At 36.1% G+C, this 14864-nt stretch overlaps 1 protein-coding gene across 40 annotated transcripts in view; it reads right to left on the bottom strand.

Moving 5' to 3' along the window:
• Positions 1-14864, bottom strand: part of CLASP2 (cytoplasmic linker associated protein 2) — a 153996-nt gene that overhangs the window by 17123 nt on the left and 122009 nt on the right. For 14 of the 40 annotated variants that reach the window (XM_069859899.1, XM_069859907.1, XM_069859924.1 and 11 more), the window contains 7 exons: positions 14605-14628; positions 13895-14139; positions 13211-13274; positions 8139-8302; positions 7441-7519; positions 7235-7285; positions 1999-2142 (listed from right to left, as the gene is read on the bottom strand). In XM_069859899.1, coding sequence (XP_069716000.1) covers positions 1999-2142; positions 7235-7285; positions 7441-7519; positions 8139-8302; positions 13211-13274; positions 13895-14139; positions 14605-14628 — 771 coding nt within the window. The remainder of the gene's footprint in view (positions 1-1998; positions 2143-7234; positions 7286-7440; positions 7520-8138; positions 8303-13210; positions 13275-13894; positions 14140-14604; positions 14629-14864) is intronic. The other 26 variants (XM_069859905.1, XM_069859916.1, XM_069859911.1 and 23 more) reach the window with 3 other exon arrangements.

The following is a 14864-nucleotide window of genomic DNA, read 5'->3' as shown; positions in this document are numbered from 1 at the left end:
TCAAATGAAAAAGCCTGTGATAGCAGCCTCTGAACCTGTTAAAGGAACGAAACATTTCATACCAGCAGAATAACTCTTTTGAGTGGTGAAATTTTATTTTCAAGAGTTACTGAAGGCTTTTGGCAGTCAGTTGCCTATAACAGCTGTGTTATGGAAAGAAAAAATAAAATGAGAAAACTTCATACAATTAAGGTGTTCCAGATGATTAAACTCACTGGCAATTCTTTCCACGATTCGGTTACTTATTGACATAAAAATGCTTATTAGAGATATGAACCATCAGATAAGACAACTCGCCACGTGTCTTAGTACTAAAACTTTACTGATATAGAAGATAGCGCTGCTTCAATTCTCCTCCGGTTTTATGGTCTTACATGTGTCACTAGAACATGGTACTAGGCAAGAAATGTCACAGAATCACCAGGTTGGAAAAGACCTCTTGGATCATCGAGTCCAACCATTCCTATCTGCCACTAAATCATGTCCTTGAGTACCTCATCCACTCGTCTTTTAAACACGTCCAGGAATGGTGACTCAACCACCTCCCTGGGCAGCCTATGCCAGTGCCTGATGACCCCTTCTATGAAAATTTTTTTTCTGATATCCAGTCTGAACCTCCCCTGGCGCAGCTTGAGACCTTTCCCACTTGTCCTGTCCCCTGTCACTTGGGAGAAGAGGCCAGCTCCCTCCTCTCCACAACCTCCTTTCAGGTAGCTGTAGAGAGCAATAAGATCTCCCCTCAGCCTCCTCTTCTCCAGGCTAAACAACCCCAGCTCCCTCAGGCGCTCCTTGTAAGACTCGCTCTCCAGCTTCATTGCTCTCCCTCTGGACTCGCTCCAGAGCCTCAACATCCTTCTTGTGGTGAGGGGCCCAGAAATGAATACAGGATTCAAGGAGCAGTCTCACCAGTGTCAAGTACAGAGGGAGAATAACCTCCCTAGACCTGCTGGTCACACCATTTCTGATACAAGCCAAGATGCCATTGGCCTTCTTGGCCACCTGGGCACACTGCTGGCTCATGTTCAGTCTCTGTCAATCAACACCCCCAGGTCCTTCTCCTCCAGGCAGCTTTTTAGCCACTCTTCTCCTAGTCTGTAGCACTGCATAGGGTTGTTGTGTCCCAAGTGCAGGACGCGGCATTTATTGAAACACATGCCATTGGTCTCAGCCCAGCAGTCCAGCCTGTTCAGATCCCTATTCAATCTCTATTCAATAAAACTGCAAACAAAATTAAAAGACTTTTGTTTCCTTTAATTGGAAGAACTATTTGGAAATCCTTTCCCAAGACTGCATTAGTAAGTTTCTGATGGTTATTCTCTATTCCTGATCTATCTACATAGCTCACGAACATTAATTTTCACCTCATGACAGTTATGTGCAAAACGGAGTTTTGCACTGGGACCGCAGCATGACAAGAACAAACCTCTGATACTACCTTATTAAAACACAAACTTTCTTTTGTCAATGGGTCACCAGATATTTAACGACCTTTTGTTATATACAAAGGATTTGAGAAAATCCACGAGTTGAACCGCGTTTGTCACCAATTACCATTCCTGTTATGGAACGTGCCGTTGGTATCACAGAGGGCAGTCTCTGAAGTAATATTAGAACTGTATAGAAAATGCCCACTGAAGAGATTTTAATACCGGACAGTGCTTGAAACAAAGTTATTCCTTGTACTATGAAATACAATCTCAACATATTGACATCCATACAAGTACAACCTTAATGGAGAGTTTCAAGATTTATTACTTCTAAATTTTTATTTACATATTCTTAAACATAATTTTTGGCAAATTTTTGCTTTGTCACTTCTGACACTTTATACAGAAAAATTACATACTAACACAGATACTAGAAGTATCTTTTCTCTATGAAAGAGTAAGTTCATTTATAAAGAAAAATAATTTTTTTGTTTAGGCAAGTATTAGATTCTCTTATTTACCAAGATACCTGGAATACACTACAATTCTAAGCTCATGTTAACAAACATACCTTCCTAACATCTGAGCTTTTAGGTTCTGTGGTCCAGGTGATGATTCGAGACACTGCTAACCTAGTTTCACTTGAATTTACAAAATCTCCTGGATCCATCTGTTGCGCGAGAGTCTCTATGTATTTAAGGATTGCAACTTTGACCTGCAAAGAGAAAGAGAGTCAGGTGGACAATACAAATGGTGCGCTGCGAGAGCAAGTGTCCTCACAGAGTAATGTTCATTTCCTAAAATAAAGATGATTTTCTTTGCCGACTAAACTAAACATCTTTTCAGTACTGATACAAAAGTCTATACAATAAATCAATTTACAAATGGATACAACACTTCAAGAAGGAAGTTATTCTTCAGAAATTAAAATATTAACAGAAATCTTAGATTTCATTGGTAGCAACTAAATGATACACAAATCATTTCATATGCAGAAGCTTATGTTTAACAAAGAGAAAAGTACTCAGAATATTTAAGAATAACCAGGATTTTAAAGAATTATTAAGAACTTTTTTCAAGTACTAAAATGAAAAATGAACATTATCTGATGAACCAATAACCAGCTCCTATTAGATCTTACTACGTAGTTAACACTCAGCACTCTTATCAGAATTGAGTAGTCCCTACACCTTTGAGAATGAGCCACACCAACCTTTCCATTGAATACTAAAAAGGTATGGAAAAAGTGTGGTTTGAGCTAAACCATGACAGGAATAAAATTTCTACAAAAGACTTAATAGGACATCATGTGCACTCTTTTCCTTTAAAGATATTTAGAGAACAGAGAGGTGGTTTTACCAGGAGGACAGAAAAGCTGCTTTACTCCCTCATTTATCTGAGCATTGTTTTCCTACTCTATTCTCTCTACTCCTTAGGCAGAATCTGCTTTATACATCCCAGGCTGCAGCCTCTCTCTAGTTTTGTCAAAATTGCACCATCACACAGCTCTGGGCTCAGGGCTGTTATGCCTGTATGTCCCTTAAATATTTATCACCTCAACTCCTGCTGCCCCAGACATTTGGCACACAACCAATCAACAAAAGCGGTGAACATTTAGGCTACCTGCTTGAGTTAGCTGCTTTCATTTCCACTAATTATTATAGGGAAGCAGAAATACCTACCGGGGACACACACCTATGCTCATCACTATCAGAAAGAAATAGTTCTGGGTGTATTTTCAGTTTTTCATTGCTCATAGCACAACTGTTCTGATCACAGCCATTTAGAAATTTCTCTTGGTCATGAAAACTTGTAAGCTATTAAAAACTCAAGATACGCTAAGTGATAACACATTAGTAATAGCTGATCTGTGTAGATTAATAATGAATACATTTTCACAGCAGCTGTTAAAGCTCAACTTCTTCAAAGTTATACAACAAGCAACAGCTGGAGGCTTTCATCTTATGCAGATCAATATCAACAAATGCAGTACAAACCACACTGCTAGATTATCTCCAAGGAAACACACCCCACAACTGTCTTCAGAGCAAAAAAACTTAGGCTACATCTATTCAAAAATAAAAAGTAATAGTTAAAATTTCTAGATCACTAAGTGAAACAATCGTGACAGCACCATGTGACACTGTTCACTGTTTAAACGTATATATTAATACACCTTAAAAAACAAAATTATTGTTAGGAACTGTAACACCCAAAACATCCAGAGAAATTTCTCCAAATGAAAAAATTTCTGGAGCACTGTACATAAGAACACAGTATTAGAGTTTAAACCACTCTCACAAGAGTAAATCACACAGACTTCTGGAAAGATAGAGGCTCTTGTAATTCAGAGTTCAGGGTTCACACTAATAGAGCTTTTTCCAGTGAGATACATATCCAAAGCCAGGTTTGACAGCTACTTTCAAAGAAAGTGTTTTTCACTAATTGCTTTTGAGGGAAGGAATTCTGGAAGGGGAACCTCTCTATGCTCGAATACATGACAGTACTATTATGGATGAAAAAACCACCCTGAAGTAAACTCTAACAGCAGCAAATCTACTTATGATGCATTTTTGTCACTACTTCCAGTAAGTATGTACAGAGTTGAGATTTAGAAAGGAAACGTCTAACATAGCCCTCTTCAACAAGTCACTTAATCTCTCCGAGAGAGGAGATAAAGAATTTTTGACTGCAATGAAAGCAGCTCCAGGAATTCTTATAATTAATATTTGCCATAAATCTGAAAACACTTGTCTATGAATTTATTGTGCTATAAAGACTGAGACATTTTTCCTGTAGAGAATGTAACAGAAACAGGCATTTTGTTTAAGAATAGCACTGCTCTAGTAAGTGAGCTGAAATATAGATCAAACCACAATTAACACTATTACACTCAAACACACAAAAATTATTAGACATAAACGGAATTAAAGTGCTTCATAGAAATCTTAAGCAGATAATTAAATGACAAGTTCTGGCACAAAAATACGTGCAACTACCTCAGGTGATTCAGGAAATACTGTAAGGATGCTACATAGTCAGTGCCAGAAGGAAAACTGCTTCCCTGCCTGTGAAAAATTAGGGATTTACAGTTTACTTTGTTGCATAAGGGCAAGACAGAAGAAATATTTCATGGAAAAAAAGAAAAAAAGGAGAGAGGGATGTAGAGAAGCTGTTTTACTTAAAGCAGAAGAAAGTCCACCTCTTATAGTGCTTTCCCGGGACACAAGAGACTCGACTCCGCCTAACTCCGACTGAATACAAGCAATCACGCAAAGTGACTTCCAAACTGCCACATCCCAGGCGTCTGTCCCTAAATTATTGGATACTTGGGAGTGACTACCTCTGCCATTATTAAATCAAATGACTAAAATATAAAACTAAAGCTTAATTTTGAAGGGTGGTCTCTGTGCATGTGTCACTGGTTAGATGACAGGTTGCTTTATTTTTTTTTTTTAAATCCAGAACGTTTAATACAGATTTGGAAAAAAAAAATCTTGTGATCAACTGTGTCAAAAACCTTTGTCAGCAAATCAGTATTTTAAAAGGAAAGAGGGTTCAGGAACTTGTAATGAGCTGCAGTCACAAATGCTTAAGTCAATTCCTCACTGAAAGTGAGCCATTTGATATTCAACATGAGAAAAATCAAAGTGATAAACTGAAGTATATTTCAGGACAATAACCTTCCTTTTGAAAACCTATGCTCAAGCCTATGAAAATAAGCTTAATAGATTATATCCTGTCTAGGAAATTTATGCCCATCCATACATTTGATCAAAATAAATACATGCATCTGGCACCTCAAAACTTCGGAAGTTCACCACATCTACCTGTAAAACGATAGCAGAAGAAAGTAAGATAGATACTGCACAACACATTGTGCTGCATCCTCCATGGATTAAGCCAATATAATTGTATCTTCTCTATGTTTAGCCCTCTTACTGGCCAGCTATCCCAAGCCACTTCTGTTGCCACTCTGAAAGTCTGACTTTTGTTTTCCAAGTCTTAACTGTGTTCTTAGGCATAAGGACAACAAAGACAGTTTACTCTGAAGGATCATGATTATTTACTACTACCACGTGAAAACCAGGGAGGAAAGTAATTTGTAGAAGGGAATCCTTCCATGGAGCAAATTTCTGATCTATTATCCCTTCTTATCTCTGACCATCTTTAAGGATGCTGAAAATTCATTCTTGGACTTTTCTTGTTGCAGTGAAGTTTCTCAGTATATCTAGCTCAAAGGCACTTTCTGCAACAACACAATTTATCAGGGTAAGAATAAAAGCTGAAGATTTCAAGAAATGGAGCAGTGCCCTATGATTATCGATTCATCTGTTAGACACCTGGGCGCAATGAGAATGGGATTTAGACAAAATGTTCAAGAACGTGGCTATTAAACAGATACTTCTACAGTTTATGTTCAATAACTTTACTGTCTGGTTCCTGAAGCGGTAGTTACCATCATAAAGATGAGGTAACTTTCTCTGAAATAAAGCTTACCTTCTCTTAGACAGTTACATACTGTACTGTCCCAAAAAACCATTTTAAATACTCTAGATTTTATTTCAAACTAACTGGTGTCCTTCAATGGAGGTAATTTTTACTAATATCTTCAATTCACAAGACTCTCTTCAATACTGGAAATTATTTCCACAATGTCTTCCCGCTAAGTGATTCAGAATTCTTAATTCCTTCTAGGTCACACAGTTGAATATTCTTGAACTCAGCCCCACCTGAGCCTAGTCTATGTCTCATTCCAAATTTACACTTTCATATACACCTTTATACTTGTTTACCAGCTATACTATTGCATGGAAAAAAAGAACATCTCAACCATCAAATTCACCTTCCTGGGGAGGAAAATCAAGTAAAACAAAACCAAGCCCAATTTGTTCCAAGGATTTATTTAAACAACAAACCGATTTTTACTACCTCATTTGCTGTCTTCAATAAATGACAGCTGTCCCTTTTTAACACAGCTCTACGAAGCAACAGTGGTCAACGTAATCAACTGTCCTCAAAAGCTTAAAAATGTAAGCTTTACTGTATTGTAGACAAAAAAAGGCATATTCACATGACTAAGTTCAACATCACTTGGGAAAAGTCATATTCTTGTGCAGTATCAAACTATGCAAAAATATTTCGTGCAGGATAGAGCAGAAAATGCCAGTTGTTATATGCTTGTTATTTCCCCGTTTACATCACTTGTAAACCTTCTTATGGTTTGATACATTTATCCTAAAATAAACTCTCTTTGGAACCGTAAACATACTACAGAAAACATTTTTACTTTCCAGTTATACTGATATGGCCACGCACCACAGTCTTATGGAAAAATGTGTGTAACTATAAAGCTACACACTGCTTTCAGAAAAGTAAGCGTACCTGAAAGGGAGCTGCTTTTCAATAGAGTAACCCAAGTTCACATTGATATTAAAATAATTTAAATTTATTCAAGACCTATCAGGCTGAACACAGAAAGAAAATATATATGATCTAGGAAAACACGATTGGGAAATTACAAACATAAAATTAGAAAAGACTTGATAGAGTGAGTTTGCATAACCAGCTTGATGTTAGGCGGCCACATTATTGTTGCTCATTTTTACCATACTGTGGTTTTATTAGATCTCTCTTGTAGCAAACATTTTCATACTAGTGTAACTTTTAAAACTGAACATCTGCATGCTTCAAGTTTCTTGCAAAGGTTAGTAGCAGCATAGGAATGCATTCAAATAAAAATTGTTTGAAACACTGTAAGAGTTTAACATAGTGTTAAGAATAAAGACAATAATTCAGACAAAAACCTTTGAGCTCCAAAAAGAGCGAAGCTGGTCCTGTAGTGCTGGCTTGACTGTCTGAAAGTTTACAAAAACAAAATCCACTAATTGAAAACCTTTACTTTTTTCTTTTTTTAAACAAAACAAAAGTAACAATCCAAATTCAAATATTAAGACAAGTAAATGTCTATCAACATATATTTTATTTGCAATGCAAGCCTGAAAATTCTTACCTTCAGACTAGGTGTCTGGGTCTGGTCAACAGTAAATCTCATTAAAATACTGAACTGGAGGTCATTTGGAAAAGATTCCCTGTAAAACAAACAAATCAAATCTTGTTAAATTATATCAAATTTTCTTTTAATACCTGCTGAGAGGCAATAAATAAGCCCTCATTCTTTCCAGTAAAGAAAAGCTTTAGTACTTCTAAAAGAAAAAAAACATCTACCAGTTTTGCTGGTATTTTATCTGACTTCAGACACATCTGCCTAGAATGTGAACGACAAAATTTAAGACATCTATGCTTTGAAGCAACTGCAACTAGCAAAGATAATGCAAGTAATAAGGAACGATATAATAACGATATGCCAATATTCTGATTCTAAATCTACGCAATCCTGAAGCGAACGTGCAGCAGAACAATATTTTTGTATCAAAATAAAGAAGTTCAAACACAAGCACTGCATCGCTGAACACAAGGCAAGACAACAAACACACATGGCTCAGATGCACATTTTGGAATCAGATGACCAAAATGCTTAAGCAGGTCCAGAATCTATTATTAGCTCTGTATTTTTCCAATAATCTCATCACACATGTAAAAAAAAACACCAAAAAAACCCCAACAACAAAAACTAGAAGCGGCATGAGGGTCTAGATTTTCTTTTTTTAGTGTTGGGTTGTTTTTATTACTTTTGAAAGAACTCATTACCTTGTGACATCAAGTGCCTTCTGAACTTTTGCTTGTACTGACCCAAGCAAATCAGCACCCATTTTTTTCAACAGCTGTGTCAGCAGTACAAACAGCCAGTCCTGCAAATCTTCTTTATGGACCTGGATGAAGTCCACCAGTGTCTCCAAAAACATACTGAACACCTAGAAGGCAGAAGAAGATGGAAAGAGGGTAGGATGGGGCAAAAGAGGAAACGACACTGACGTATGCTGAACTTACAAACAAAGAAGAAAGCAGTAAGGGAATCAAAGGCAGAGAAAGGCAGTGTTTTGCAGCCAAGCAGGAAAAAAAATAAAAGAAAAAAAAGAAATCTATCTTGCTTTTTCATTGGATTTTGATACAAGAGTACATTGGAAATGTTAGCCGACTCCTGTAGAAGTTTTACAATTAGGTATTCCATGCAGTTTCGTCAAGAAAAGAAATGCTTACTGTGATGGCTGGCGCAACCTCAATTTTTTCAGTAAAACTTATTTGTTTATACCCTTTCAAGCTTTATCATTAGGTTGATTTGACATATTCCTCGCAGACTACAAAAACTACTTTCTCTCTAAAACCAAATAAGCTGCTATAATTTCTTAGCAAAATGTTCATTGTAAATATCTGCATTACTCAACACTGCAAAATCATGAAAGCTGGCCAATTCCTTTATATAAAATCTTTGTGGATCAAGAGCAAGATTCTCCTGCTACTGCATGTAACCAAACATTATTCGCCCAAGCAGAGAAAAAAGCCAGGATAAATTTCAGATATGCAGGTGTTTAAAATACAGATGTACTTCTGTCTTTTCAAAAAAAGTCATCGATTGTGTTCTTTTAAATAAATAAAGTTGGATATAATACGTACAAATAATGTCGAAAATACTATGTTCAGTAAAAACAAAAAATAATATACAAAAGTATATTATTGTAGTTATAGTAGCCTCAGCACCCAGACCAGGAAGAAGGGCTTTTAAGAGAGAAGAGGTAAAGCAGGGCATGACAAATAGGTAACTTTGTTTAAACACCCTTTTTAGTATTGCATCAATTTTATGTTTTTGAAGACTTAAAGCATAATTAGCATGTATGTGCTCTATACCAGTGTGGCCCACGGGTTTCCCATTTCTCTGACAAGCAGATAGGCCTTTGGCTGAAAATGCTGCCTTCACAACCGTTAGGCGCTCCAGTTCCAGTGCACAGCTGCCTGCAGAAGCAGAAGAACTACTATGGTGCAAAGAGAGCTGGAGGGAGATTGCCTCCAGCTGATTGTTTATCACATGGGTACGGGGTTAGGAATAGCTGCTGCAGAGGAAGGGCTGGAACCCCACATCCTCCTTTGGCTGACCTGTCTTGCCATAAGGCCAAATTAAACCTCCTGCTGTCAATGAGACCAGGTGAAAAAATCCATACAGGTATCTTTAAAAGAAGTGCTTCAAAATTTGCATTAGAAATAAAAGATAAATTCAGAATCTTCCAAGATCTAAGAGTGACCAGGGAGAATATCTTATTAGACATCTTAAATACTGAAAAGTTGTGTTAGAAACACAACAATATAAATCCAACTCAACATAAAGTCCATCGGGATGAGCTACTTCAATTAACTTTCCTTTTGGGGCAAATGACATTGAAAACTAAAAAGAAAAAAAAAAAGAAAATTGCTAATTCCTCTGCTATCTGCCTATATTTTTATTCAAGTCTGAGGTTTAATAATTACCTTCCCAGCAGTGGGAAGAAATTTTTATGCCTGGAATTGGAAATACCTTTTGTATTTGGCTGAACTGAAACAATATACCCCTCTGTATATTACCACAACTACAAGACCTAAGCAAACCCAAACCCGAAAGTACTTTCTATATTGTAATATGACCATCACAGGATTTCACAGCTATAAAATAAGTAGAAAATATATTTGACTTAGGCAAAACCCCAAATATCTGCTGCTACAAAGATTACAGTGCAGGAGTGGGGTGTTTACAATTGGATTACAACTCCTTCATATTAAACCATACAGCTTAGCAGAATTTAACACCCAAACCTGTTTCTTGGAGTTTTCAGACACTGACATGCACATTTATTCATTAAAATGAGCAAGCTGAACAAACTGGTTACAACCTCTGATTTGATGCAGTAATGTGGACTTCTCATGATACTTTAAACATGTGATGTGGTTTAAATTTAAATAATTCTGAAGTGAATTATGAATCACTATGGCAAAAGTACTCTAAAGATCCTGTGCCAGTGTTTCAGCTGTTAAAAATACACATAACTGAGGACTGAAATTTGTTTTCAAGCTCTGTCTGATTTTTAGGTTTACCACAGTGAACGTCTCGAGAAAACTCAAATGAGCTGAGTCACTCTGTTGTACTTAAAAAAACAACAACAACAAACAAACCATACATTTTGTCTTAGGCCAAAGCATAAAGAATTTAAGAAGGCTGTAAGGGTGTTTAAGGTAACAGATGAATTTGGAATGGAAAATGGAACTTGACCACATTGAACAATGTATGTGGGTAATGTGATTTTTGCAGTTTCCACTTCTATGACGTAAATTAAAATTCTGAATTCAAGCATCTAAAGTTGAAGTTTTTAAGAATTTGACAGTGGAAAAAATAAACATGAAGATAATTACGAGTGATCTACCTCTAAAATGAATTATCTCAGATGTGCCAACCACCACAATATAAAGCAGGAATGCATAACCAAACAATGTCAGGTAATTAGTAGATAAAGCACATCTCGAAACTTTACCACACAGTTTACATAATTGTATATAGCATTTTATGATTGCAAAAGGCTTGACACTGCATGAACTCTTTCGGGAAGAAAAATAGAGAACAAGGGTTAATTGCACATTCATGCAAGTAAGGTTAGGCTTCCGACAAATATTGAACCAACTTACTCTCTAAAGAGAGTTCCAACACAGGGGACAGCATGCAAAATGAAACGGAAAAACAAAACAAAACAAAAAACAAAAGAACAAAAAAGGGAAAAAGATAAAAACACACAAATTAGTGGCCATCAATACAAAGTTCCTGTATGGAATATAAATCAAAAGAAAACAAAAAAGGTATTTCAAAACTTTTATGATAAATGTAATAAATTTATTGGGATATCCAATGTATTTTAAAAGTAAGCACTTGGCATGTCCTTCAAGTTATTCTGCCATTTTCTCCTCCAAATATTACTCTCTTTTTCTAAGCAATTCTCCTTAAAAAACAAAAGCGATGACAAGACAATTCCTACAGACAATTTAAGACTCTAACATGAGATTTATGTAGCCGTAAGTGTGTGATAAAGTCACAGTTCATAAACTCTTATACTTAAAGGAACCTCCTGGTAATACAGTGATAACAATTAATACTTTTGCAACACCGAAAAGCAGGCAAGGTTTCAGTGACTGGAACAGATGTACCACGTGCTGGAACACAGGCCACATATTCAAAATCACAGCAACAGTATTTTATGTCAGAATGCCCAGTAAACCAAACAATAAAATCAACTGGAATAATTCAAGGTAACATTCCTAAAGGCATGATAAAAAGATAAAATGCTCTTCTAACACATACAACTAAATTTTGCGACATTTTCATTTTCCCTCCCTGATTCTCCCAGTACAAAACATTCTCCAGTGTAGTTCCAATACGTACATGGCTGCCATATTAATTACCACAAGAACAAGCAAAATTTCAGCAAGCTGCTATTCATAATTTTGCTATTACTTCATTCAGAAACCAGAAGACTTTCAACATTTACTTTTCTTCACTGTCCCCTGACTTAACTGTTCTTTTTTTTGGAATGCTTTCTTCAGTTTCTCTTTAACTGCTTTGCTTTACTCTTTTCTTCTGGATTTCTGCAGTGTGTGAGCAATTTTAATGTGATGCTGCTGTGTGCAATGCAAATTTCTTCCAAAATACATAATGCCATGGAGAGCAGCTAAGTCACTTTTTCCAGCGGGAAAAATAAGGACAGATGAACACTAACTTAACCCATCTAGACTTCTCATCACTTCGGGTTTAATTTTTCATTGCAACAAAGAGAAAGACTTAAAATTATGTAAAATGCATTGCAAAATCGAAGTAGATTTTCAGATTTCTGCTGGGAAAAGCCAATAGTTCTGAAATAACTGCTCTGTTCTGATTTTTTCTAGGTTATCATTTTATCAAATCTGAAGCATGGACAGAGTGAGACATATTACACTCAACATAAAAGGTGGGGTTTTTTTCCAACCAAGCCTATAGTTCAAACAAAATATGAAGTTATGTGTTTTTAACACGATACCGATATAACTTCATTCAGCTCCTTATCTACCTGCAGACCTTCTGCTATGGGAAATTTCTGCATAGATGAAGCAGTACCAGTAACTCAGCTCCCACAAGAATTGTGAAAATATTATCAAGAGTAGCTCAGTTAAAAAGATTATTCTGTTGGTTGTACCATCCATGTCTTTACCTATGTAAAAGTGAAGAAAACACTTTTTTTTTTTCCTACTAATTTACAGTCTCCACCTTACTTACTGAATACTAACGATGTTGTAAGAATTATTCAACAGTCTGAGCTGCCAGCCCTACCCTTCCTCAAATTTCATTGAGGAAGACATCATAAACTACAGTAACACAAAATACACTGGAAAAGTACACACTTGGTATAGTTCATCTATGAGCAAATAGACTCATCTGGTACAATATAGTCAGATCACTTCCTTTAGGACTTGAATTACTGCACCAAAACCTGTTGTTTCTAATTGAGAGAAAAAACACTACTCATGTTGAAGCAGCCTCTATAAACAACCTGACTTCTTAAAAATACTTTAATTTTTTTTTCGCAAACTGTTAGAAGTACTGCAATGCATTTTAGACAAAACTAACCTTTACTTCAGCTAAGTAAAAAAAGTGGAAAATTATCTTGTTCAAAATTGCAAATTGAATGGCTTGAAATCTGATACCATTAACTCCTTACACAATTCAGTTTGTGAAATTTTTACCTGTGCAAATACCACTGACGTGTTTTATGGCAACTGACTTTCTATTAATGTATGCTTTCAAAAGTTTACTGCAAGTAAGAAAAACCTAAACATACCTTACTGTGAGGGTCAGCAAACATTCTTGTGAAGATTTCACACAACCTTTTCAACTCAACACGACTGTCAAAGTGACAACAATACATTAGTCAACTTCCCTGCTGGTACTACCAGAACACTAATGCATCACGATTAGTGAAACCAACTGTAAAAACTGAATCAATTAGCCTAATAAACAAAATAGAAAAAAGCATTTTCTTTTAAGACATGGGAAAAAATGTAATGGATTTTGTCTAAAACAAGACTTAAAAGCAAGGAATGTCTTTTTAAACTAACATATGTGAAACCATTACTATTTTAACAGAGCAAGTAATCAAGAAGGTAATGGATAGTAAAAGGTTTCTCCTGAATAAATGCCCAATAAATAAAAACTGTAATAATAAATTATAAGATACATAAATAACAATAAAGGCCTTCCATGAATACTAGATACTTTTGTATTGCAAGAATTCTCTTGATTTTAAATTCAGTTTCTTCAACTAAGCTTTTTAAATAGATCTTATACATGAACTGCCAGAAGTGAGACTAAGCTCCCTCATTCCATCCCCATCTTACTCTCGCAGACACATACCCGCTTTCCCTCTCCCCAGCTTTCTATATCCTTTAGAACATTATCCTCCTACTTCCCTTGCCTCATTTCAAAGCCAGAAATAAAGTGTTTTTCTGCTAACGTATCTTCTTACCTTAAAGTTCTCTGGTTCTTCAATAAGTTCTGCAGGCCTAGAAGGCCTTCTTTTCTCTCTGACCAGTTGGTGCTGGCACAGCGATTTAGGACTTCAGCCACATCTTCTGTCTGCCTCATATAAGTTGGTATGCTCCCATTCCTAGAACTATAAGACCTTTCTGAACAGGCACTTGATGCATCACTGTTGGCATCATCATCTGAGTACATCCCATAGGACTCATATCTTCTTCGCACAGGCTTCTTCTGTTGCACAGAAACACCCACATTAGCACTAATTTTCAAACAGACAGTGCACATAACCATAATCACTAGAAAGGCCAACAGTTCAAATAATCGGTGTGATCCCTAGTCCCTGCAGTGACAAATGGCTCCAACTGTTGCAACAGGTCAAACTGAGTTAATAAAAACACCTTAAAGTAGTATTGGCTTGCACAGTATTCCAAATATAAAAGCAATGCAAACGCAGAGAAGACATACGTTTGATGAAACGTTCACCTTAAAGTTTACTTGTAAAAATCCATTAAATTGCATTAGGTGGTCGTATAAAGACTATATTGAAAGTTAGTTATTTCATTTAAAAACTTTATATAAGTTACACACATAAGAATCAGGTCTAAACCCATATATTCTGTCATTTTAACTTACTTTGTACCAAACATGTTAATAGAAAAACATTAAACTATTGAAGAAGTAAAATAGTTTCTATACCTTAGTCCGTATGTCTCCTAAGAGCTGTTAGCAGTGAATTATTGAAAAGAAACAGAAATTGAGAACAGGAGGGTAAGGCATTAGCGGCATCGTGACTATTAAACTACCTGCCACTGGAAAACACACACTCTTATAAATTTTGCTCTTAGCTCTCTGTATCATATCAGCATATCATGCACTGCTGAGAAGTAGTTGGCTAAGCTTTCACTTCCAGGGAAATATTACATTTCATCTGTTGGTTGTCACAATGTGTCAAAATC

Source organism: Phaenicophaeus curvirostris, chromosome 6 (genome assembly GCF_032191515.1).
Source record: "Phaenicophaeus curvirostris isolate KB17595 chromosome 6, BPBGC_Pcur_1.0, whole genome shotgun sequence".
In the NCBI taxonomy this organism is placed as follows: Eukaryota; Metazoa; Chordata; class Aves; order Cuculiformes; family Cuculidae; genus Phaenicophaeus; species Phaenicophaeus curvirostris.
The sequence above is the reverse complement of the archived record's forward strand: the minus strand, read 5'-3'. Positions and strand labels throughout refer to the sequence as shown.